General features: G+C 43.4%; 1 protein-coding gene across 1 annotated transcript in view; it reads left to right on the forward strand.

Annotated features, from left to right (window-relative positions):
- UFL1 (UFM1 specific ligase 1) overlaps positions 1–23,349 on the forward strand; it is a 67,268-nt gene that overhangs the window by 22,976 nt on the left and 20,943 nt on the right. Inside the window, exons 9-13 of the mRNA XM_075202802.1 lie at positions 3,607–3,782; positions 10,951–11,130; positions 11,317–11,437; positions 19,058–19,180; positions 20,167–20,287. Coding sequence (XP_075058903.1) covers positions 3,607–3,782; positions 10,951–11,130; positions 11,317–11,437; positions 19,058–19,180; positions 20,167–20,287 — 721 coding nt within the window. The remainder of the gene's footprint in view (positions 1–3,606; positions 3,783–10,950; positions 11,131–11,316; positions 11,438–19,057; positions 19,181–20,166; positions 20,288–23,349) is intronic.

The following is a 23,349-nucleotide window of genomic DNA, read 5'->3' on the forward strand; positions in this document are numbered from 1 at the left end:
GGTGTCCTCCTTATGGATGAGTGGGGTGACAAGTTGGAGCAGCTCCTGGAATGTGGGTTCATACATGAAATTCTTGAAGTAATCAGAGTTGTTGTTCTGTGTCTCCTGTATCAGGGGCATATAAAGAAGAGTCTCTCCTCTGGAACCACTGTTTGGTCCAACAGTTCCAATTCTCTCTCCTTCTTTCCCTCTGGGTCTGTGTTTGCTATGTTCTTGCCATAACGAGTAGCAAAAGACCACAAGCTTGCTGTTATTTAATTGTGACCATTATATTAAAATAATCCATAGTATATTGGGCCTGTTTTTAACCTTAATGAGACCCCTCAGTCCTCACAGGGAGACTTCACAAGCACCCTCCAATCTTAGAGCAGTCCCCATGTAAGTGTGATTTCAAATGATTATTGCTGTGTCTAGAGAACATGTAAATTGCTGACTCTGAAAATATTGTGTTCCTATTCCCCACTCTGTACCCCCTATTGTTTATTTTTCACTTTCCACTTTTTATTTCTGTACCCCATATACTTGATAAACTTCAATAAAAAAAAGATTGATGGCAAAAAAAAACCATAGTAAATGTGCAGTTGCGAATGAACATACACTATACACAAAGATGTGGTATAGAATGAATGGCGATGATGGCAATTTCCTTTTCTGGAATCTGATTTTGTGGGAGTTTTTGCCGGTGACGTTCAGCCCTTTCTTTAAATTTATTTGGCATATCGCTGCAGGGAGGTTTTACATCGTTTCAGTGTGTACAGAATCACAATCTTTTGAGACTGTTATGCCTAACAATGATCGCTGGCAGGACGGCTAGTCATGCAGAAATCGTTATAGTGTGTGTGCGCATGAATCAACCGACTGATAGTCATAGGTAGAGTTGTTGTAGATAACACATTGATTGGAAAATTATGTAGTGTGTACCCAGCCTTAGAGCCATCTTCCTTTCTCCTACAGTCATTTGTCAGAGCAGATGCTAATTTACCATTCAGTGTGACTGGGGGCAGGATAACTTTTCTCTGCTCTCTCTATTTATTTCGCCCTTGGGAGTTGAAGGAGGAAAAAAGGAAAGGTGTTTTAGCTACTTGCAAATGAGAACTTTAGGGATACACCTATAGGAGCTCTGATCCCCTCTCTGCCGAGAGTAACAAGAGGTGCCGCCATATGACTATTTTACATGCTGTATTTAATAGCTGACATTCTAACACCTCATTGTATGTCTGCTGTGGGTTTATGCGCAGTATCGGCTATGGGTAACCGGATCAGATGCCTCCAGCTCTAGTTCCATTTGTAAAAGCAACAATTTCAAGCAAACCACCTCAGAGTAAAAGGGCTTGATCAGCAGTGGCTGTGGAAGAATGTTTTGAATGAAAACAGATATTTTTCCCAATAAACAAACTGCTTCCACTTTCATATAAGGGCTTTTTTTTTTGGAGTAAGATTTCCTGTGTGGGTCAGATACTTGATAAATAATGTAGGCGAAATGTAAAAAAAATAAAAATATGTTCTTTATTTGTGCTCTGCACAAACCTACATGTGAAAATATTGTTGCTTTGTCTTGGGATAATGACATTTCAGCATCTGCTATGACCTCTACAGACTTAGGAGTAACATATAAAATGATATATCCTCTAGATTGCAAGCTCTCATGAGCAGATACCTCTCTACCCTTTTAACACCTTCTTTGTCAACTTTGTATTAACTTGTTTGTTTTTTATGTATGATTTGTTTTCGTGTAACTTTTATACTGACTGCCAGTCACTGTAGATTTATTTTGAAAAAAAGATATATTCTAGTGATATTGAAGGCCTAAAGAGCCGATGAGATCACTGAGGGAAGAAGAGTAGAGGGAGAAGATCAAGGGGGCCTTAGGGGGCACCAATTGGTAGGGGGATAGGTGGAGCTGGGGGTAGAAATAGAGAAGGAGCAGTTGGTGTGGTAGGAGGTGAAATGAGCGAGGGCAGTATCATGGAGACAGATCTAGTGGAGAGTTTTCAAGAGTGTGGTCAATGGTGTTGAATGTCGTAGAGTGGTCTGGAATGATGGTTAAGGAGAAATGACCCTTAGATTTGGCAGGAGGGGATTAGTGACATAGGTGATGGCAGTTTCAGGAATTTGAGGGTTCAAAAGCCAGATTAAAGCTGTTCTAGGAGGGAGTGGGAGTAGAGGAAGGTGGTGAAGTGGTTGTAGACAACCTGCTCAAAAAACTTTGAGGTAAATGGGAGAAGGAAGATGCTGCAGTAGTTAGAGAGATAGGAAGGGTCGATGGAGGGTTTTGAGTATGAGAGAGACCAGGACTTACTTGAATGGTTAGCGGAATGTGCCAGAGGATAGAGATAAGTTAAGAAGGTGGATGATGTGGAAGTAGGCAACAGGAGAACAGAGGAGATGAAAGAAGATAGGGTCAAGGGGGCAGGTGGGGAATAGGAGAGAAGGGTGTGGACTTCATCCACAGTGATGGTGGGGGCACAAGTTGGGTAGGGTAGGCCAGAGGGAGAGGAAGGAGGTGGAGCTTGGCGAGAGAAGTCTATAACAAGATGAGTCACTGCAAATGGACTCTTTTTTGGAGATAAAGTGGGTGGCAAAGTCAAGGGCGGTGATCGAGGAAGGAAGTGGGAAAGGGGTCAGAAGGAAGTGGGAAAGGGGTCAGAGGAGGGGAATTTAAGGTAGCGAAATGAAAAGGTGACTGGAGGATTGGGAAGAAATTAGAGATTTGAAGTAAGACGGTTCAGAGAGAGAGTGTGCAGAACTGTAGAAAGTAACAATGAATTTGAAGAGGAGGACATCAGAATGGGAGCGATATTTCCGCCAGAGATGCTCAGTGATGTGAGAACATTTGTGTAGATAACGGGTCAGTTTAGAATACCTAGGTTGTGGTGTCATAGGCAGCTGGGGCGATGAAGTCCAGGGCAGAGGTAAGAGATCTATTATAAAGGGAGACAGCCTGGTCAGGGCAGGTGAGAATGATGGAGGAGAGAAGAGTCCAGAGAGGAGGAAATGATGGCAAGGTTAAGGACATCAAGGTTGTGCTTTGTGAGAGTGGTCATAGTAAAGAGGGTGGGTGAGTGGAGGTAGGAAGATCCTAATGGAGAGGAGATGGTGGTCAAGTAAAGGGACAGAAGAGTTATTGACATTAGATACTCCACAGAGGTGGAAAAGACCAAATCAAGGGTGTGGTCACTGTGGTGGAGGTGGGAAGGGGTCAATTGAGAGAGACCATATGAGGACGAAAGCGAGAAAATTTGAAGGCTGTGGGATCTATGAAACAATATAAAAAGCAACTATGTTAGACACAATTAGAACAAGGTAAAACCTTTCAAAGAGGATGAGGAGACACGAGGTTGAGGAGGGTTTTGCTGTAAGAGCTAACATTTAAAACGGGAAGCAAACTGAAAAAATAGGGGTGTAGGATACCAAGTGAAAAGAGAAGTTGTTTAAAATGGGTTGGGGGATGCAAACAGCACAATAGAGGTGGAGGGAAAGGAGTGAAAGGGACAGGTGAGGAGGGAGCTGTCTTAGGATGGGGCAGCATAGGCAAGCGTGAAAAGGTGAGTTCTGAGGAACCTAAATTATATATAATGTATTGATTTCTTTTTTTGTCTGTGTCAGAGTTTGAATCGTTATCAAGACTCGGGATCCCAGATCCTATTGGATATATTAGGAAACGATACAAGTCTGCCAATTTACTTTATTTGAAGTCGGTATGTGTTGGTCAAAGTATTGTGGATCAAGTGGAAGCTTCGGCCGAAGAAGCAATAAGTTCAAGATCATGGTTGGATATTGTGGTATGTGTTTATCATAGTCTTTTGATAATGGTGCAGCCATAAGGTTTAAAAATAAGAATACTTCATCATCATCATCATCATTTATTTATATAGCGCCACTAATTCCGCAGCGCTGTACAGAGAACTCATTCACATCAGTCCCTGCCCCATTGGAGCTTACAGTCTAAATTCCCTACTATAGACACACACTCACACACAGAGACAGACAGACAGAGAGGGAGAGACTAGGGTCAATTTTTTTGATTGCAGCCAATTACCCTACCAGTATGTTTTTGGAGTGTGGGAGGAAACCGGAGCACCCGGAGGAAACCCACGCAAACACAGTGAGAACATACAAACTCCACACAGATAAGGCCATGGTCGGGAATCGAACTCATGACCCCAGTGCTGTGAGGCAGACGTGCTAACCACTAGGCCACTGTGCTGCCCATAATACTTGATGATCTACATTGCCTTTCTTTGTTTTGATTTTTGTTTTTTGTCTCACATAATTTTTAATCTTAGAAAGATTTAGGCGGTCCTTTAAATTGAGTGTTCCTTTGCCCAGTAAGCAGATTAAAAATTGGCTACACCTAGCACTGAAATACTCACGAGACACCAATATTTTAATGATTTAAAAATAATATTTTATAAAACATTGGATCATAGTTTGGATCTACTTTATAATTCACCAGCTGTCCCATTTCATGAGTATTCTCTTCAGTTCTTTATAAACATATATTTTTATGTTTTTTTGTTTTTGAAAATCATAGATTAGTTTTGATTGGCAGTTAATAGAACTAATTAAACATAGCTGCTTAAAACATGGTTGCTGTTTAGTATCGCCTTTTCTATTTAATAGAAACCATATGCCTTACAAACAAATGTTTTACTTTGTAGACAAGCTGTCTAGATCTCTACATCAAATTTTCTAAAAATGTAATAATAATTAAAAACTAAGCTACATGAGTAGAATCAAATGATTCATTCAGCATCTTCTGTTACTTATGTCTGATTTGCTGTAATAACCAATAGTTACTTATTTTATACAAATACTTATGGTTGCTGATTAATTGCTACAGTTTCAGCTAAGGTAATAATTTGTGCAATAAAGATAAATAAACAATAATAGATATATGTAGTCTGAAAAAATATTTAGTTATGTGTATTTCTCTTTCATCCGGTCTGGGGGACACTGCTTACCATGGGTTGTGGAGGGGAGCTTGGGAGTTGGCACTTAACTAGTTAAACTTTAGTACTGCTGGCAGACCCCTCCCCTCTACAATCCCCCTGCCTCTTCCTGTCCAGTTTTTTTTAGGTGCCCTGGAGTTGGGGCAGTGTTTTAGTACTTAGTGTAAATTTTAATGAATTTACTTTATTTTATTTGTGTTTTAATTTTTTTCTTTCAGCAGTGGCAGCGTTGGAGTGTGTTCTACTATAGAGAACACACTCACAGCAGGACAGCGCAGGCATTCCCCTGCCAGATGAGAGCCAGCGGCGCTCACTGGCAGAGACTGAACAGATGGAAAATGTGTGCCTGATTGAAAAGTGACAAGCGGTCTCACGGACCGCCGTCACTCCTCCGGCCTCCCCGATAACCGGCGCAGCCATTACAGGCAGAGAGTGCCGGTTATCGGCAACTGACAGACGCCGGCGGCCATTTTATTTTTTTACAGCCAGCACTAAACGGAGAAGGAGGAAAGGGGGCTATACCACGATTCCCCCCTCATACATAGGAGGGGGGTGTCGGGTATCTTTCGCTGCGGAGACCTCTGTCCTAGAGGTCTCCACTACTCTGCCACACTTCAAGCCTTTAAAGGCAGGACATGTTCTTTTTATTTTTGGTAATAGCTGCAGAGACAGCAGTTACTGAAGGGGGGGGGGGGAGCTACAGCATAGAGTTCCCCCCTCCTTCCAGAGAGAGATGGTCTTTCCCAGCCTTCTGGCGCCAAGAGAAGCCCGGGAAGAGTGAACAGAACTGAGGGAGCAGGCACAGGACAAACTGCTGTTGGACTTCTCCCCTTTTGTGGCCTATGGGCTAAGTATCACCTTTATTTGAACACTTATCTAATGTTTTAATAACTGGGCTAGTAGGATTTACATTATAGTCTCCTACTGGCTTATATATTTGGAGGTGTTTAATTATTACAAGTACAACTTTTATATAAAGATCAGTTGATTACTTGTTTTTTATCTCTGTTCTCCTACATATATATATTTATATATATTCTCGATCTCTCTCTCTCTCTCCAATATTTTTTTCTCTCTCTGTTACTCAGCTAGAGTTATTTTTTACATTGTGTGTTTGGTGTGCCTTCCTTTATAAGAATGACAGATAAGGGAAAGGGCCCCATGGCAAAATACTTCACATGCTCAAAGTGTCATGTAAAATTACCTTGTGGCCAGAAGGACCCTTTGGCGCTCTGCTCTGCATGCGAAGCAGGGGTTCCCACTGCACATACCCAGCAGGTTTCAGCCGCACCGACGGAGGAACCGGCCTGGGTGGCCTCCCTGACACAGTCGGTTTCCTCCTTAGCTCAGGTGGTTTTTCAGTCAAATCAGTTGCTAACTACTGTAGCAACTTTGGTGGCTAATAATGCTAACCCACAATCAGACCTCCCAGCTTCCTCAGGTTCGAGTGGATCGGGTTTGCCGGGACCTTCCTCATTACAGCCTGACCCAGCCCCTGTTCTTACACAACCGGCATGGTCTACAGCTTTTTTAAAGGGTTTGAACAAGCTTAACCAGTTGCTTGATTCCTCTAATACCCCACCTGCTAAAAGAAAAAGACCTAGATCAGTAAATCCCTTTATGGTCCTATCAGACTCTGAAGAAGGCTCTGAGGAAGAGGGGGAAATTTATTCGGATCCTGACCAATTACACCTATTGGAACAGGAAGACAATCCCAAAAGCCAATTTGTTAATGATTTGGTTTTAGCGGTTAGACAGGCGTCGGACCTCCCAGAGCCGGAGGATCTTATCCTTCTTAAAGAGACTTCTGTCTCTGGGGGTAAGAGAAAGGCCAGCCATTTTCCCCCTTCTGCTGAGCTTAGGGTTATTGCTGAAGGGGCATGGAAGCAGCCTGAAAGAAGGTTTTCTATTCCTAGGAGATTCTCCTCCCTGTATCCATTACAGGAGGAAGAGGTGGTTCGCTGGGAGACTATTCCCAAGGTAGATATCCCTATTGCCCGCTTGGCAAAGCATACCTTACTCCCTGCTCCTGGTTCAGCGTCCCTTCCGGACGCCAATGACCGCAAGGTTGAATCCCAGCTTAAATCCATATTTGCGGCTGCGGGTTCTTCTTTCAGACCTACATTTGCCTCAGCTTGGGTGGCTAGAGCCATGGAAGCATGGGCAGACCAGCTGGCAGAGGCCTTACAGGACTCCGAACTTCTTCCCCTAGCCCTGCATTTGAAGGAGGCTTCGGGGTACCTTTTATGAGGCAGCCCAGAACTCAGCGGCGGTTTCCTCTTCCATTTAGGCGGCCTCCATTTCAGCAAGAAGGACGCTATGGCTGAAATCCTGGGAAGGTGATGCGGAATAAAAAAGGTCCGTTGAAGCTATTCCGTTTTCTGCAGCAGGTTTGTTTGGCCCGGAATTAGATACCCTTATTTCTCAGGCAACGGGGGGCAAAAGCACTTCCTTGCCAGTATATTCTTACAGGGGCCGCAACCCATGGGGCAGCTCTTTCCGTCAGCCCTTTCGGGGGACCTCCTCTCATAGGGGACAGTCCTTTAGAGGCAGACAATCTAATTCTCGTGGCTCCTCCACTAGGGGGAGATCCTCGTTTGCATCTAAGCGCCAGGCCTCCAAGACCCAGGAGAAGCCTGCGTCCTGATGACCACCCTGTACCACAGGGGGCCCCAGTGGGGGGACATCTGTCTCTGTTTTGGGAACAGTGGGCAGCGTCTCCCCAAGATCCTTGGATCCGGGGAATTATTTCAGAAGGGTACAGAATAGACCTGTTGGGCCCGGCTCCGCAGCGTTACTTCCAGACCCCGCTACCCCGGGATCCATTAAGAAGACAGGCTATACAGGATTGTGTCGCTTCTCTTCTGCTTCAGAAGGTCATCTGCAGAGTTCCAGATTGCCAGAAAGGTCGGGGTTTCTATTCCAACCTGTTCCTAGTCAAGAAGCCGGACGGCTCCTTTCGTCCCATCCTAAACTTAAAGGGCCTCAATGTTCACTTAAGGGTGGACAGATTTTGGATGGAATCTCTGAGGTCAGTGATAAACGGCCTAGAAAAGAACCAGTATATGGCGTCCATAGATATAAGGGACGCATACCCCCACGTTCCCATTTGGATCCACCATCAGTCTCTTCTCAGATTCTCGGTGGGATCATTCCACTACCAGTTTCGGGCCCTCCCCTTCGGCCTCTCAACTGCGCCAAGGGTCTTCACGAAAATTATGTCAATAATGGCAGCATGTCTTCACCTGCAGGGAGTTCAGGTCGTTCCTTATTTGGACGACCTACTCATCAAGGCTTCCTCAGAGAATTGCCTACTTAATCATTTATCCCTCACCCGAGCGGTTCTCGAAAGCCACAGCTGGCTGACAAATTCAAAGAAATCCCAGATGGTTCTGTGTCAGCGCATGGTTTTCCTGGGACTCATCATGGACACCAGCAAACAAAGAGTGTTTATCCCAGTAGAAAAGATCAGCTCTATTCAGACTGTAACTATTCAGGTTTTGTCTTCCCCAAGCCCCTCAATGCATTAATGCATGAGGCTACTCGGAAAAATGGTGGCCTCCTTCGAGACCATTCCCTTCGGTCGAGCCCATTCTCGATGTTTCCAGTGGGATCTGTTGTCGAAGTGGTCAGGATCACACCTACAACTGGAACTTCAGAAGATCTCCCTATCTCCGAGGGCGAGAGAATCTCTTCAGTGATGGCTGGTTCAGGATCACCTGAAAGTGGGCAGATCCTTCGCTCCATGGTCGTGGAACATAGCCACGACGGACGCCAGCCTGACAGGTTGGGAGGCGGTAATCTTGCACCTCCGACTTCAGGGACATTGGTCGGTTCAGGAATCGGCTCTGTCAATAAATGTTTTAGAATTGAAGGCCATTCTCTTGGCCCTCAGGGGAGCACAGCCCCTTCTTCTGGGCCACCCGGTCAGAATTCAGTCCGACAATGCCACGGCCGTGGCATATGTCAACAGGCAGGGAGGAACCAGGAGTGCAGCTGCCATGGATATTGCAGCTCAAATATTGGTTTGGGCAGAGCTATATGTTCCGGCAATATCAGCAGTTTTCATTCCAGGAATAGAAAACTGGGAGGCGGACTATCTAAGTCGAATCCAAATGATGCCGGGGGAGTGGTCACTCCACCCGGAGGTCTTCCAGTCTCTGGTTCGGAAGTGGGGGCTTCCGGACATAGATCTCATGGCCTCCAGACACAACAGGAAAGTTCCAAGGTTTTGCGCAAGGGCAAGAGATCCCCTAGCGGTGGCTGGGGATGTCATGACTATGTCATGGGAGTTCAGGATGGGATACCTCCAATTCCCATGCTTCCTCGCGTCCTCAAACGAGTAAGGCAGGGCAGTCTGCCAGTAATACTAGTGGCTCCCTCTTGGCCGCGCCGAGTGTGGTACGCAGACATATTGTCTATGGCGGACGGACCAGGGGTCCACCTTCCGCATCGAGACGACCTTCTTCTGCAGAGTCCATTCCAGCACCAGAGCTTACCTCAGCTCTGTTTAACGGCATGGCTGTTGAAGCCAGCCTCTGGAGGTCTAGGTTTTTCTTCCAGTGTAGTTAACACTTTGATGTTAGCTAGGAAACCTGTTTCATCTCGCATCTATCACAGGATTTGGAAGGCCTACATTAGGTGGTGCGAAAACAGGACATGCAATTCGTCCGCTTTTCGTATTCCTGGCTTGTTAGCTTTTCTTCAGGAGGGCCTGGAAGCAGGTCTCAGATTTTCAGTATTTTTTCATATGAAATTAACTGATTTGCCAGATATTAGAACTTTTCTTCAGGGAGTCTTGCACATACAGCCTCCTTATGTACCTCCTACAGCTCCATGGGATCTCAACATGGTACTGGATATGCTCAAGGGGCCTCCATTTGAGCCTTTGAGCGAGGCAGATTTAAAGTGGTTGACCTAGAAGGTCCTCTTTCTTTTGGCTATCGCATCAGCTCGTAGGATTTCTGAATTAGAAGCCTTGTCCTGTCGAGAACCTTATTTGGTTTTCCACAAGGACAGAGCGGTGTTAAGAACCCTTCCTTCTTTTGTCCCGAAAGTAGTGTCAGCTTTCCATCTTAACCAGGAAATTGTAGTTCCGGTTTTCTCATCCTCTTCTCATTCAGATAAACAATCTATGGATAAGTTAGATGTTGTTAGGGCTCTCCGCATATATGTCAAAAGAACTTCCCAGATTAGACGTACTGACTCTCTGTCTGTCCTTTATGACGCTAATAAGAGAGGCTGGCCAGCCTCAAAACAATCCATCGCTAGATGGATTACGTCTACCATCAGACAAGCATATATAAAGACTAACCGTCCTGTGCCGGAGAGACTTACAGCCCATTCCACCAGATCGGTAGTGGCTTCGTGGGCAGCATGGAATGGAGCTTCTGCAGACCAGCTTTGCAGGGCAGCCACCTGGTCCTCTGTCCACACCTTTACAAAATTTTATCAGTTTAATGTTTTTGCATCAGCTGATGCAGATTTCGCTCGTAGTGCTTTACGAGCGGGATTTTCAGAGTAGTCCCACCCTTAGGGGGCTGCTTTAGAACGTCCCCATGGTAAGCAGTGTCCCCCAGACCGGATGAAAGAGAAAAGAGGATTTATGTACTTACGTTAAATCCGTTTCTCTGATTCCGTCTGGGGGACACTGTGATCCCTCCCTTCTGTTTTTCTTCTGTGTGCTCTTGTTGACTGCCCTTTTTATCCTTGGGCTTTTTAAAACTAACTGGACAGGAAGAGGCAGGGGGATTGTAGAGGGGAGGGGTCTGCCAGCAGTACTAAAGTTTAACTAGTTAGGTGCCAACTCCCAAGCTCCCCTCCACAACCCATGGTAAGCAGTGTCCCCCAGACGGAATCAGAGAAACGGATTTAACGTAAGTACATAAATCCTCTTTTTTCTCCTATTGTAGTGCTTAGTTATTAATTACTTTATTTAAAGAGCTCAGAGAGGCGACAACAAACATAATTTTTGTATTTTTAATTTGTTAAATCCTAGCCTTTGTTACCAAGTTGTTTTTCTATGGAAGATGCTTCAATCTTACTCCAGCAAGTGATGAGAACATTAAACAAAACATCTTCTGCTCGAATCTTTGGAGACACCATAGTTGTCAGTGAGAAGTTTATAAGTGAATGCACTGGTATTTTTAATGATCTCATGCACCACAAAGCTGAAAAGGTATGTGTCCATTTAATGTATTTCCTTTTTTGTAGAAGTAATGTCTTTTTAGAAAATAATTTTAGGTTAAACTTTTGATTCACTTTGTGAATGCTAATTTATTTGTTGTAATTGAACACAAATGTAAGTTGCAGGTATTCTGATTACGAATATGTTTCTGGAATTACTGTAATGTGTCATTTCTAGGAAATGAAGAAAAGCCCGGTATTTTTGGTAACAGAAGAAGATATCAAGCAAGCAACGCTATTGGAAAACGCAACCCTGGGCAAAAAAGACAAAAAGGAAGAGAGGCGGAAGAAAGCTGCAGGTAAAATTCAATAGAGAAGTTCACTTAACATTTCTTTGCTTAAATGTTTATTTATACATGTTGACCTGATGGTCTGCAGCACAAAACCACATTATAGTTATAGATATTATTAAACTGAATTCTGCTTAAATTATATGGAAGGTTGTATCACGACATACACCCAAAAGTTCTTGTGTTATTGTGTTTAGACATAGTCACCCACAGAAATCCATCACGTTGTGCTTTTCTTTTAAACTACATTTTTAAGAGTGTAGGCTATATGTTTGAAATAAATTGGAGGCCAAAGATAAACTACACAGTTTGAATGCAAATGTAGCATTCATCATCTACTTTGGTTGAAACATTCAAATGAATCCCCAAGAGGTTCGAATAATTTCAGCATGAGACTGGTTCAATCAGGGCTACAATTAAATTAAATGTTCTGATATGGGGGTGATTACTTTTAATGGTAAGCTTAAAATTCACGTTTTGGTAGACTTATGTCCATCTTATATCAGAATGAAATGTAAACCATGTCCCCTAAAATAGTAATCCGTTTGAAAAGTGGCAAAGCTAGCTAGTGTCCATAAATTTTCTTTTATTTATTTTCTACTATTTGAAGTTCTTTTCACCTTTGTTTATCCTAGTTATAGATGGTTATGACATGGTTGGAGAGAAATGGACTGCAGAAGTGAAAGTCTAGGTTTCAAGTAGCAAGTAATGCATTGCCATGTGACCTATTAGTAGCATGTGGACGGTGTGCAAATGATTGTCTTTTGAACCCTTTCACTGCCAGATGTATGTAACTAAAACTGACAGGCTATTTTTAAATATTATGCCATACAGATTTGTATGCTTTACTTTAGCAAATTAAATAATTTTGTTTTCTCTCTCCTACCACTGGGGGACACTGCCAGACATTGGGGTATAGTAGTGGGATTTGGAGTTTAGGCACTAAAAACTCTATGATTTTTACTGCCCTCCTCTGCTATGCCCCTCCTCTCCTAGATACCTCAGTTTTTTTTAGTGCCTTAGGAGTTAGGCCAGTTTGGTATAGGCTCCTGCCTATACTTTCTTTAGTGATAGTTTGTCACGTTTTTATTTTATTTTTTCTCAGTGGTGATTCGCGGGGATCGATCCTAAGTCCCAGAGAGGGTGAATAGTCCTGGGCTTCCTTCACTCTGATCCCCGCGCAAGGTAAGAAGTGGCTGATGCCCAGGTCTTCCTTTCACCTGTCTTGCCGGCAGTTCATCCCCTAGAAGCGAGCTTTTAGATGATTGATAGCGCCTTTAGGGCTTTAGGTGCCCACGGAGGTAGTCCTCTTCAGCGGGTCACAGAGAGAGGTCGCGCGGGGAGATCCAGGATCCATCTCCCCGCCGACAGACTAGCCGGCAAGCCCCCTCCTCCATACCCGCACCTCCCCTGACAATGAGCAGCGGGGGTCTGTTAGCGCTCCCTCTATGATAGAGAGCGGCGCTGCATGAGGAGGGCAGACATCACACACGCTCCTGGGCACTGTAACAAGCGTGTTGTGGAGAGGTTACCGACAGCCATATTATAGATGAGTTGTTTGGTAACTTAGAGAGGAGCAGACATTTTTTTTTTGACGAGGGCGGAGCTGCAGGAGGACCTTCGTTTCCCGCACTTCTCAGGATCCTGCACAGCGGAGTCGCCATCTTAAGCTCATACCGAGCAGCTGCATGTCGCCTCTCTCCTCTCATTTACCTCTTCTGTGACTGGTATCGTTAAATCCTGTGTTTGTTTGTGTGCAAAAACATTTTAAACATTCATGGTTGATTGTCCTGCCTAGCGGGAGAGGTTAAAAGTTACTTTGGGGCTGATTTGTACCCGGTTATATAGATCTGGCTACAAATTGTGTATTGCTGTATTCTGACATTTACTGTTTATCACTAGACAGATAAATGATTATTGTCTAATCAGTTTATACTGTATTTATCCAGTGATGTCTAGCAAAGAGTTCTCTGACAGGGGATCCTCTGGAGGGTCTGCATTGTATTTTACTTGTGCCATGTATAAAGTAAAACTTTCAAAAGGACAGCATAACAAAGGTGCCCTTTGCGCTGCTTGTGAGGCCGGATCTCAGGAGCGTCCCACCCCAGCTCAGACACCGGTAGCCATGGTAGAGCCGCCTTGGGTTAAATCCTTTGCTGCAACCATGGAGAAGTTTACTACGGTGATGTTACAGGCTGCAGAGATACGTCAGAATGTTGTTACAGACTCTCAGGTATCTCTCTCTGCAGGCCGCGCTCCACACATGTAGCAGGGGGGAGTGATCAGACAGAAATTGCAGGCACATCCTCACAGAGTTCTCTAACTCATAGTGATGATCGCCTACTTGCGGTCTCCCACAGAACCAAAAGGGCTTCACTGGATGTTAACCAGGGTCGTAGCCCAGGCTCAGATATCCCATCAGATGAGGATGGGGATGTAGTCTTGGATACTCAGGAGGAAGACTCACTGAGTATTATGACCACTTCGGTGGGTAATATTGAAAGTCTGGTGTTAGGTATTAGGCATAGCCTTGGTTTTGCTGACCCTACACCCTCGGCTCCCTCAGGTTTCTCCATTTTCAAAAGGACTAAATCTCAGGTTATGTCTTTTCCACCGTCATCAGAGATGGTGCAGATTGTGACGGACGCTTGGTTAAATCCAGGCAAACAGTTCGTTATGCCGGGTAGATTTAAGAGTTTTTACCCGCTTTCAGCAGAGGATTGTATTAAATGGGAGGCGTCTCCTAAGGTGGACAGACCAATTATTAGATTGTCCAATTCCTCTGCCATTCCTACCCAGGAGAGAGTATCTCTCAAAGATCCCACTGACAAAAAGTGTGACAATGCTCTCCGGTCCGCTTATGTGGCTTCTGGTAGCTTGTTTAGGCCCACTATGGCAATTGCATGGGCAAATAAGGCGGTACAGATATGGGCAGAGCAGTTGATCTCGGCCATCCAGAGTAATGCTCCGCTACCTGATCTCTTGGTTCTCTCTGAGCACATTCAGGAGACGGCGGATTATATGGGACAGGCATCCATGGATGCAGTAGCAGTCAATGCCAGAATTGGCGGCCTTATGGCGTCACGACGTTCCCTATGGTTACGTTCGTGGACGACGGATGCTGAGTCAAAGAGGTCCTTAGAAATCCTGCCTTTTGATGGAGTCACTATGTTTGGGCCGGAGCTTGAGAAAGTGATTGAGGTAGCCACAGGAGGTAAGAGTAATATTCTTCCCATGGGCTCTCGTAAACCGCGTCAAGCTCGGTTTCAGTCCTTTCGCTCCTTCTCTCAGGGCCGTGGCGGCCCACCAAAGGGGTCAGCCGGCTGTTTCCAGAGGAGGTGGCGACAGAGGTAGGGGCGCTCCCAGACGGGGAACGTCGCGTCCCAGTGAAAAACCTGCAGCATGACTCCTTGGCCCCCACACGGGTACCCGTAGTGGGGGCACGGCTTCTTCTCTTCAAGCGCCAGTGGTGGTCAGTCACGTCGGACGCTTGAATTCGAGGAGTGGTGTCGAGGGGTTATGTTATAGACTTAATCCAGTTTCCACCAACAAGGTTCCTTTCCTCACCGGTGCCCGCTTGTCCCCTCAGAAGTCAGGCCCTGCTGGAAGCAGTGGCGAAGCTTCAGGGTGCGGGAGTGGTGGTTCCGGTGCCGGGGCCAGAAAGGGGTCAGGGGTTCTACTCCAATCTCTTCTTGGTTCCAAAGCCGGACGGAACATTTCGCCCTATACTGAACCTCAGGTCCTTGAACAAGCAAGTGGTAGTCCAGAGATTCAAAATAGAGTCTCTACGGACAGTCATTGCAGGGATGGAAGAGGAGAGTTTCTAGCTTCCATTCATATAAAAGATGCGTATTTACACGTTCCCATCTGGGAACAGCATCATCGGTTCCTGAGGTTTGCGGTGAGTTCCGATCATTTTCAATTCAGAGCCCTCCCGTTTGGTCTGGCCTCCGCTCCTCGAGTGTTCACAAAAATCATGACTGTTATGGCAAGTGCCCTGAGACGAAGGGGAGTCACGATAATTCCATATCTAGACGACCTTCTCTTAAAGGCGAGGTCTGCAGAGATTTTATCTCGCCAGGTTCACACCACAATGGAGTTCTTGGAGGACCATGGGTGGATTCTGAATGTGCCAGAATCGTCTCTCATCCCAGCTCAGCGCATGCGCTTTCTGGGATTGGTGTTCGACACAATGGTTCAGAGGGTGTTCCTTCCTCAGGAAAAGATCATCGCCCTCCAGCGGAGAACCAGAGTATTATTGGATCGCCCTCGAGTGTCAATGCTCTCCTGCATGAAACTTCTAGGGACCATGGTGTCGGTGTACGAGGCAGTTCCGTTTGCCCAATTTCATTCCCGGTCTCTTCAGTTAGAGATTCTCCGGAAATGGTCGGGGTCACAGGAACAGTTGGACAGGCAGTTCATCCGCCTGTCTCCTTTAACTCCACTGTCATTAACATGGTGGCTCTCCACGAGCAATTTAAGCAAAGGTCAGACCCTCAAATCGGGCCCCTGGACCTTAGTTGCCACGGACGCAAGTCTTTCGGGTTGGGGAGGAGTCACAGGACCGTTAAGGTTTCAGGGACTCTGGTCTCCCCAGGAGTCAGCTCTTCCCATAAACGTATTGGAGCTGAGAGCAGTTAACAAGACTCTGTTAAAAGCTCAGTCAGACAATGCCACGGCCGTGGCTTACTTGAATCATCAAGGAGGAACTCGCAGCAAGGCAGTCATGCAAGAGGCTGCCAGGATTCTAATCTTGGCAAAATATCATGTACCCCAGATCTCGGCGGTATATATCCCAGGAGTGGACAACTGGGAAGCCGATTTCCTCAGCAGGGAGAAGATTCATCCGGGGGAGTGGTCCCTGTGCAAAGAGGTATTCGCTCTTCTAGTCCAGAGATGGGGTCTACCAGAAATAGACCTCATGGCTTCCAGACTGAATTGTCAGGTCCCTCAGTATTGTGCAAAGTCCCGGGACCCTCGAGCATACGCAGCAGACGCCATGGCGATTCCGTGGCGCTTCAGGCTGGGGTATCTGTTCCGACCTTTTCCGATGCTGTCTCGCGTTCTGAAAAAGCTTAAAAGAGAACGCGTTCAGGCAATCTTGGTAGCACCTCATTGGCCTCGCAGGGCGTGGTTCTCAGACATCCTAGGAATGTCAGCAGATCAGCCGTTTCGTCTGCCCATGCGCGCAGACCTGCTAGTTCAGGGCCCCCTTCACCACCTCGAATTAGATCGGCTGGCTTTGACGGCGTGGCTACTGAATCCTTCGTTCTTAAGGCTAAGGGTTTTTCGTCACGGGTTATTGCCACCATGATTAGGGCAAGAAAGTCATCTTCGGCTATTTATCATAGGGTCTGGAAGATTTATATCCTCTGGCGTGAATCCAAGGGTTTCCATACTTCCAGGTTTAGCCTGTCTAGACTGTTGGCTTTTTTGCAGGAGGGCCTGGATAAGGGACTCAGACTGGGTTCCCTTAAAGTTCAGGTGTCTGCGCTGTCAATTTATTTTCAGCGAAAATTGGCGCCTCTGAGTGAGGTTCAGACCTTTTTACAAGGGGTCCTTCATATTCAACCCCCATTTCCTCATCCGGTAGAACCTTGGGACTTGAATTTAGTGTTGAGGGCTCTCTGTCTTCCTCCATTCGAACCCCTTCAGACAGCAGAATTGCACCATCTGTTTTGGAAGACGGTTTTTCTTCTAGCTATATCTTCAGCTAGGAGAGTGTCAGAATTGGCAGCGCTCTGTTGTAGCTCTCCATTTCTGGTGTTCCATGAAGATAAAGCGGTGTTACGTACTAAGCCTTCCTTTATTCCAAAGGTAGTGTCTAGGTTTCATCTCAACCAGGAGATTGTGGTTCCGGCATTTCGTCCGGATTTGTCGTCTTCAACTGATTCTGTTGATTACGATCTTCATCTGCTGGATGTGGTTATGGCTCTCCGGTGCTATGTGGACCGCACAGCCTCAATTCGTAAAACAAAGGATCTGTTTGTTTTATACAACGTCAAGAAGCGTGGTTGGCCGGCGTCTAAACAAACTATTGCTCGGTGGATCACTTCCACTATTAGTCTGGCTTATGTCCGAGCTTCTCGGCCAGTTCCTCAGACGCTTAGGGCTCACTCGACCAGGGCTGTTGGTGCGTCCTGGGCGGCGCGCCATGGGGATTCGGCTGAACAACTGTGCAAAGCGGCCACTTGGACGTCTGTTCATACTTTTGTAAAGTTTTACAGATTGTAGGCTTTTGCATCTTCTGATGTGAGCTTTGGCAGGAAAGTATTGCGTGCAGCCGCTCCAGAGCATTTCCTCCCATAGAGACTGCTTTGGTATGTCCCCAATGTCTGGCAGTGTCCCCCAGTGGAGAGAGAAAAGAGGATTTTTACTTACCGTAAAATCTATTTCTCTTTCTCCACTGGGGGACACTGCGCTCCCTCCCTTGCTCTGTAGACGATTATGAATGTTTTTGATTTACATTCTTCTGCCTTTGGGCAGCTCCTTCAAGTACACTTGGTTAGTCAAAACTGAGGTATCTAGGAGAGGAGGGGCATAGCAGAGGAGGGGAGTAAAAATCATAGAGTTTTTAGTGCTTAAACTCCCAATCCCACTACTATACCCCAATGTCTGGCAGTGTCCCCCAGTGGAGAAAGAGAAATAGATTTTACGGTAAGTAAAAATCCTCTTATTTACATTACAAAAGGCTTGATTACAGGTATTTATAATATATAAATAGATATTAATATAATTAATTTGTGTGACAATAACTAAGTGGTGCAGACTAATCTTTTTTATCAAGTCATGTCATCACAACCTATATATTTTCCAAAATTTTCGGTATATACATATTGCAAAAGGAGTCATATTTTACGTCAAATACAGCTTTTGTTACATTATATGTTTGATTTTTTTTTTCTAGCCTGACACATGCAGCCTTTAGGAGCTGACACAATTGTAGTGAGTCAGGTTGCATGCATTATTCTTACCCCTGAAGAGGTGCTCCTGATGTTGTGGCTGCTTCTAATTATGTTTTTCTCACTGACAAAAAAAGCAACATTCAGAAATACTAGGCATGCTTTAGATTTGTGGAAAATATGAACACTGTGCTCAGTGACCAACTTAGTTTTAATTTGAGAGATGCAAATGTATATACATTTAGATATATGCATTATCTCTATGCCTCACACACTATTTTATGATTTTCATGATTGGATATTAAATTAACAAATATCATTTTAAAGCTAAATATTTTTACCTAGCACCAGTGGTTGAAGTGGGGGTGTATACGGTGGTATGCCACACATTCACTGCTCCTACTGCTTTCATTGGAAAACTATAACATTCCCTTCACTTACATTCCTATTGCATTTTTCATACTGCCACAAATTTCCACTTCCACCTCTGCCAAGCATTATATAATAGGTATAAACCCATTAATCAAGAAGCCGTACACAAATAATAGTGACTGGAAAGGGGTACACCAAAGGGGAGAAATGCAATAAATGCAGTTTTACTGCAGGTGCTTCAGACAAATGTTCTTGGGGTAATGCAGACACAACAGGCACAAGCCAACATACATGATGCTTTCTTTGAAGCATTTTCTGCTATGTTGATCATGCAGTCTATAATTTTATCCACCAGAGGGCGGTGGAAGCACTAAAGGAGGTGGTCTTGGAAATGCCAGAGAGATAAAATTAAAAAAGGCAAAGAAGAAATCAAGAAAGGATGAAGACAGTGATGACGACTCACAAACTACGAGTGCAAGTAAATTAACTTTTCATGATGTATATTTGCAGTGTTTATTTTACCTAAATTTTGGCCTTTTAGTTTACATTTTTGTTTTTCTTTTGTTTTACACTACTACTTTTTCATATAACATAGATAGCAAATCATCATTACACATTATCATGACATTATTAGAGAATATCACCTGCACTCGCTAAGATATTATTCACATTCGCTCAGCCGTCATAAAACCAATGTTTACACACAAAACTAGAGTTTGGGGTTCCTGTGACAAGTAACAATTGGGATACAGAAGTCCAACGATTACATTGTTTAATCCTTGGCCATTTATCTGTGTGTACAATACAGTCATCATTCCATTGTCATGTATTCTCCTTAACAGATGCATGGAGTCTAGGTGAGAATCTGTTTTTCATGTTGCATTTCAAGTTGTAAGGGAGATTTTAAGACATAACTGAATTCATTTACAATAATGATAGTTTAACACTGTTTGCGTATGATCTTTTTTTTGCATCTTAATGAATTATTATTCCCCTAATATACAATTTTATCCTATTTGGTCACTGTATAGTGATAATAACCGATGCAACTGGTAACAAAACAAAATAAGCATAATATATTGTTTTGTACAAAGTGGCTAACATTTTTTAGAACCAAAGATTTGGGAAACCTTGACTATTTTTAATTATTTATTTAAGACTTATTGCTATATAAGTGTCTACGTGTGTGTTCTCTTTTACTTTGACTATTTACACATTCATTTAAATTATCACTGATGAATAAAAGAATCATGGTCTCGTGCTACATTTTAGAACTTGTTTTGCCAAAGGTTGTCATTTCTGGCCAGGATACACTTTTCCTTATGATTAATCTGGAATAATTAAACACAATGCCTCCCCTTGAGTGTAATAAATTTGATGAATAGTGGTCATACTGGTCCGGAGATGTTTGACACCTTAATGATGATGTATTTTGCCTGCTGTTAAACTATAATTCTCTATCAGATAAGCCAAAGGAACGAGAGATCCCATTCATGTCCCTGGAAGAAATTCAAGATGTTTTAAGAAAACACGTTCCAGATTCTCCAGATGATTTGGTAATTGAGCTGTCTGAAAACTTAATAAGGTTGGTAAACCAATGTGATCACAATTTAGGGGAACATGAAACAAAACGCAATGTATAAATACACATATATAAGTGTGTATGTGTGTACAAATGGCTGGGTAGCTGACTTGATCATTGTATATAAAATATTTCACCATTGTCATAAATTCATCTAGTTTTGGCAATTGGGCCCTGTATGTTAGGGCAGAGCATATTGAAGGACACCACATTCATTGATTAGTAATTGCTAAACACTAGCATTTTAGATCTACCATTTAAAGTTAAAGTTTTAAACCACACTTTTATTATTATAAATATATATATATATATATATATATATATATATATATATTGGATGTTTTTTAACATAATTGCTGAGAGTATATTCCTCAATATAGCATTAGAAAAACAATATCTTCCAAATTTAAATATTATAGCCTTTCGCCTCCTTCATGACCAGGAAATTGCAATCTCTTAATATTAGATAAGCCACTTCTAATCTGTGTTTGGAAAATCTGGCATATTGTACAAATAGTAGATAGGTATACACACTGCACTCAATCCCAGGCAGTATTACTGCAGCAGCATGGGACCAAGGTATCCCTCCTTGAACGACTGATCAACAAACAAAGATGTCCCTCGCTCGCAATAAATATATTGCAGTAAATATATCTAATATGACAGGACAAAAATATACAGACTGTTGATTGCTTGTCCAAAAAATAATAATAATATTGCACCAGTATGAAGAAAAACAGTTAGGTAAGACAGACTAAAAAAAGCATATATTATTATTCTAAAAAATGTTATATGGAGAAAGGTGGCAAGAATCACTATACACAGCAAGTAGGTCAATATGACAGAACGGTGATGTGACCAAAACCTGTAAATGTTCTGTATGGAAACGGATCCAAACGAATAATGCACAATAAAAATACCACATGTAGAACAATCCAAAATAAGTAAAAACAGTACTCACCAGGGGGGCAGAGAGAATGAAATGATCCCACCTAATCCACAAAGTCCTGGAATCAATGATCAAAATTATCCCAATGGCAACTTGATATCAAAGTAAAATTATATTGTAACAAATTTGCTTAAACAGATATAATTGATCTCTTCCCTTTGATATGAATGAGATCAAAGTGGTATATTAGCTGAATTAACTATTCTACTAATTGTTTAATCACTTAATGAGCTCAAGAAACTACATGAGTAAAGGTCCCACTGAATGCAGTTACAAGGGGGAGGGGGGAACCGGAGGAAAGCAGATAAAGGGAATGAAGACATCTTGAGTGTATAGATTCTCTACATACATACATGTCACATTTAAACTTATCTGTAGATTACAAGAGACCTAAATTATTTTTAAGAACCTTTATCATCCAACATAATGCCAATGGTCGCACACAAATCTACTAATAGTTAACCAGTAACCTAGGGTGTAGACCTTAAAGTTCCACGTGGTTTAAACCTTACAGTGTGTTACTGGTACCAAAGCAAATGATGGTAAAAAACAGACAATGATCTACTTACCGGGTTGGATGCCTTGATTGTGCCCATAGTTGGGAGCTCACCCCCTTGCAGATTAAGGATAGGGTTTGATTGATGGAATTCTACTCCTACTGTACCAAATGTTCTGGGGTAGTCGCCTATCCTGGTACTGGTCTGGCTCACCTCATTTAGATACCAAGATCGAACGGTATTGGGCGTAATGGTGGGTGATACAACTGTAGGTATGAAATGTCCCGATGGAACCACCCAAATCTGCAGGTGATAGCCCGCATAAGGGTCACAGCACCCCCACCCCGGCAGGATACCAAAATAAATTCCAACTCAACTTCTACAAATCTGTCTACTTGCCTTTTGTTGAAAACCCTGACTTCCAAAATGGCATGGTGGCTCTTCACTTCATTACGTCAGGCTTGCGTGCATGCGGTTGGTCAGTTGTTAGATAAAACATGTATAAAACCTCTACGACATTCTCAGGCGATTATATTATTTTCATTTCTGGGACTTTGTGGCTTTGCTTTCATCCAGTCCCAACATGCTAGTTGTATAATTTCTTTCTTTTCTCAAATTGATTGGAATAATCCCCTGGACACGCTTTTGTTATCTAATCCCCTTCAAAGGAAAGTGATATCCTTACATTCTACTTTCCTAAGAAATTTAATAGATCATACTACTACTAAATCCAGTGTGAATCAATGGTTAAGGTACTTAACCTAACTAAACGAAGTCATATTAGTCAAAACCTTAAACATTTAAATTAAACTTTTTCCTGCCTCCACATATGTAGAGATGTTTCTCAACATATTCCACAGAGGTTATCGCTCACCACATGGCAGCTGTATTATATGTCTATCTAATGGCTCTAATAGCGCCAAATGTGGTGAACCTCAGGCTGGTTTGTTCCATTGCTTTTGTCCCATTATCACACAGTATCAAGGGCTTCTGGACCTGTTGGTGGAGATTCGCAATGGCGGAGCTGGTGAATTATTTACCGTTTACACCTGAGTGGCCGATTCTGGGTATTTTGTCTCAAAACATGAGAACTTTTTAAGGTGGTAAATGGCGATTTTGGCAGCTGTTAGAAAGTGCGCTCACCACATGTGGGTCCAGAGCTCTCCCCCCACACTTGATCTATTGAAAGAAAATTTTTTTTTTTATTATGCGGATGGACTGGTTGGAGGCGTCCCTTCAGAAAGAAAAACTAACCTGTAAATTTTGTGATACATGGGAAAGCTATATAAATACGCTATCTATCCTCTTAAGAGAACAGCTTAGAGAGTGCTTTCGCTAGACAATTTGGTATGAAACTAGAGTATTTCTAAGATCTTTTGATTTTCCTCTAATGGGTGTATGTTTCCGCCCCTTCTGGCCTCCCTGCATCATAGGTCTCTACTTGCAAGTGTATAGCAATTACTCTTCTGATGATATAATTATTTTTTTTGTATTGTAACATATAATCTTTATCATCAGGTAACAATTGTTACAGTTGTTATACAATGTTTACAATAATCTTGATCATATGCTTAAAATATTACATTTCAAATGCAGTGAGTAACTGTATTAACAAGTGC

The sequence above is a fragment of the Mixophyes fleayi genome, chromosome 3 (assembly GCF_038048845.1).
Source record: "Mixophyes fleayi isolate aMixFle1 chromosome 3, aMixFle1.hap1, whole genome shotgun sequence".
NCBI classification, from domain to species: domain Eukaryota; kingdom Metazoa; phylum Chordata; class Amphibia; order Anura; family Limnodynastidae; genus Mixophyes; species Mixophyes fleayi.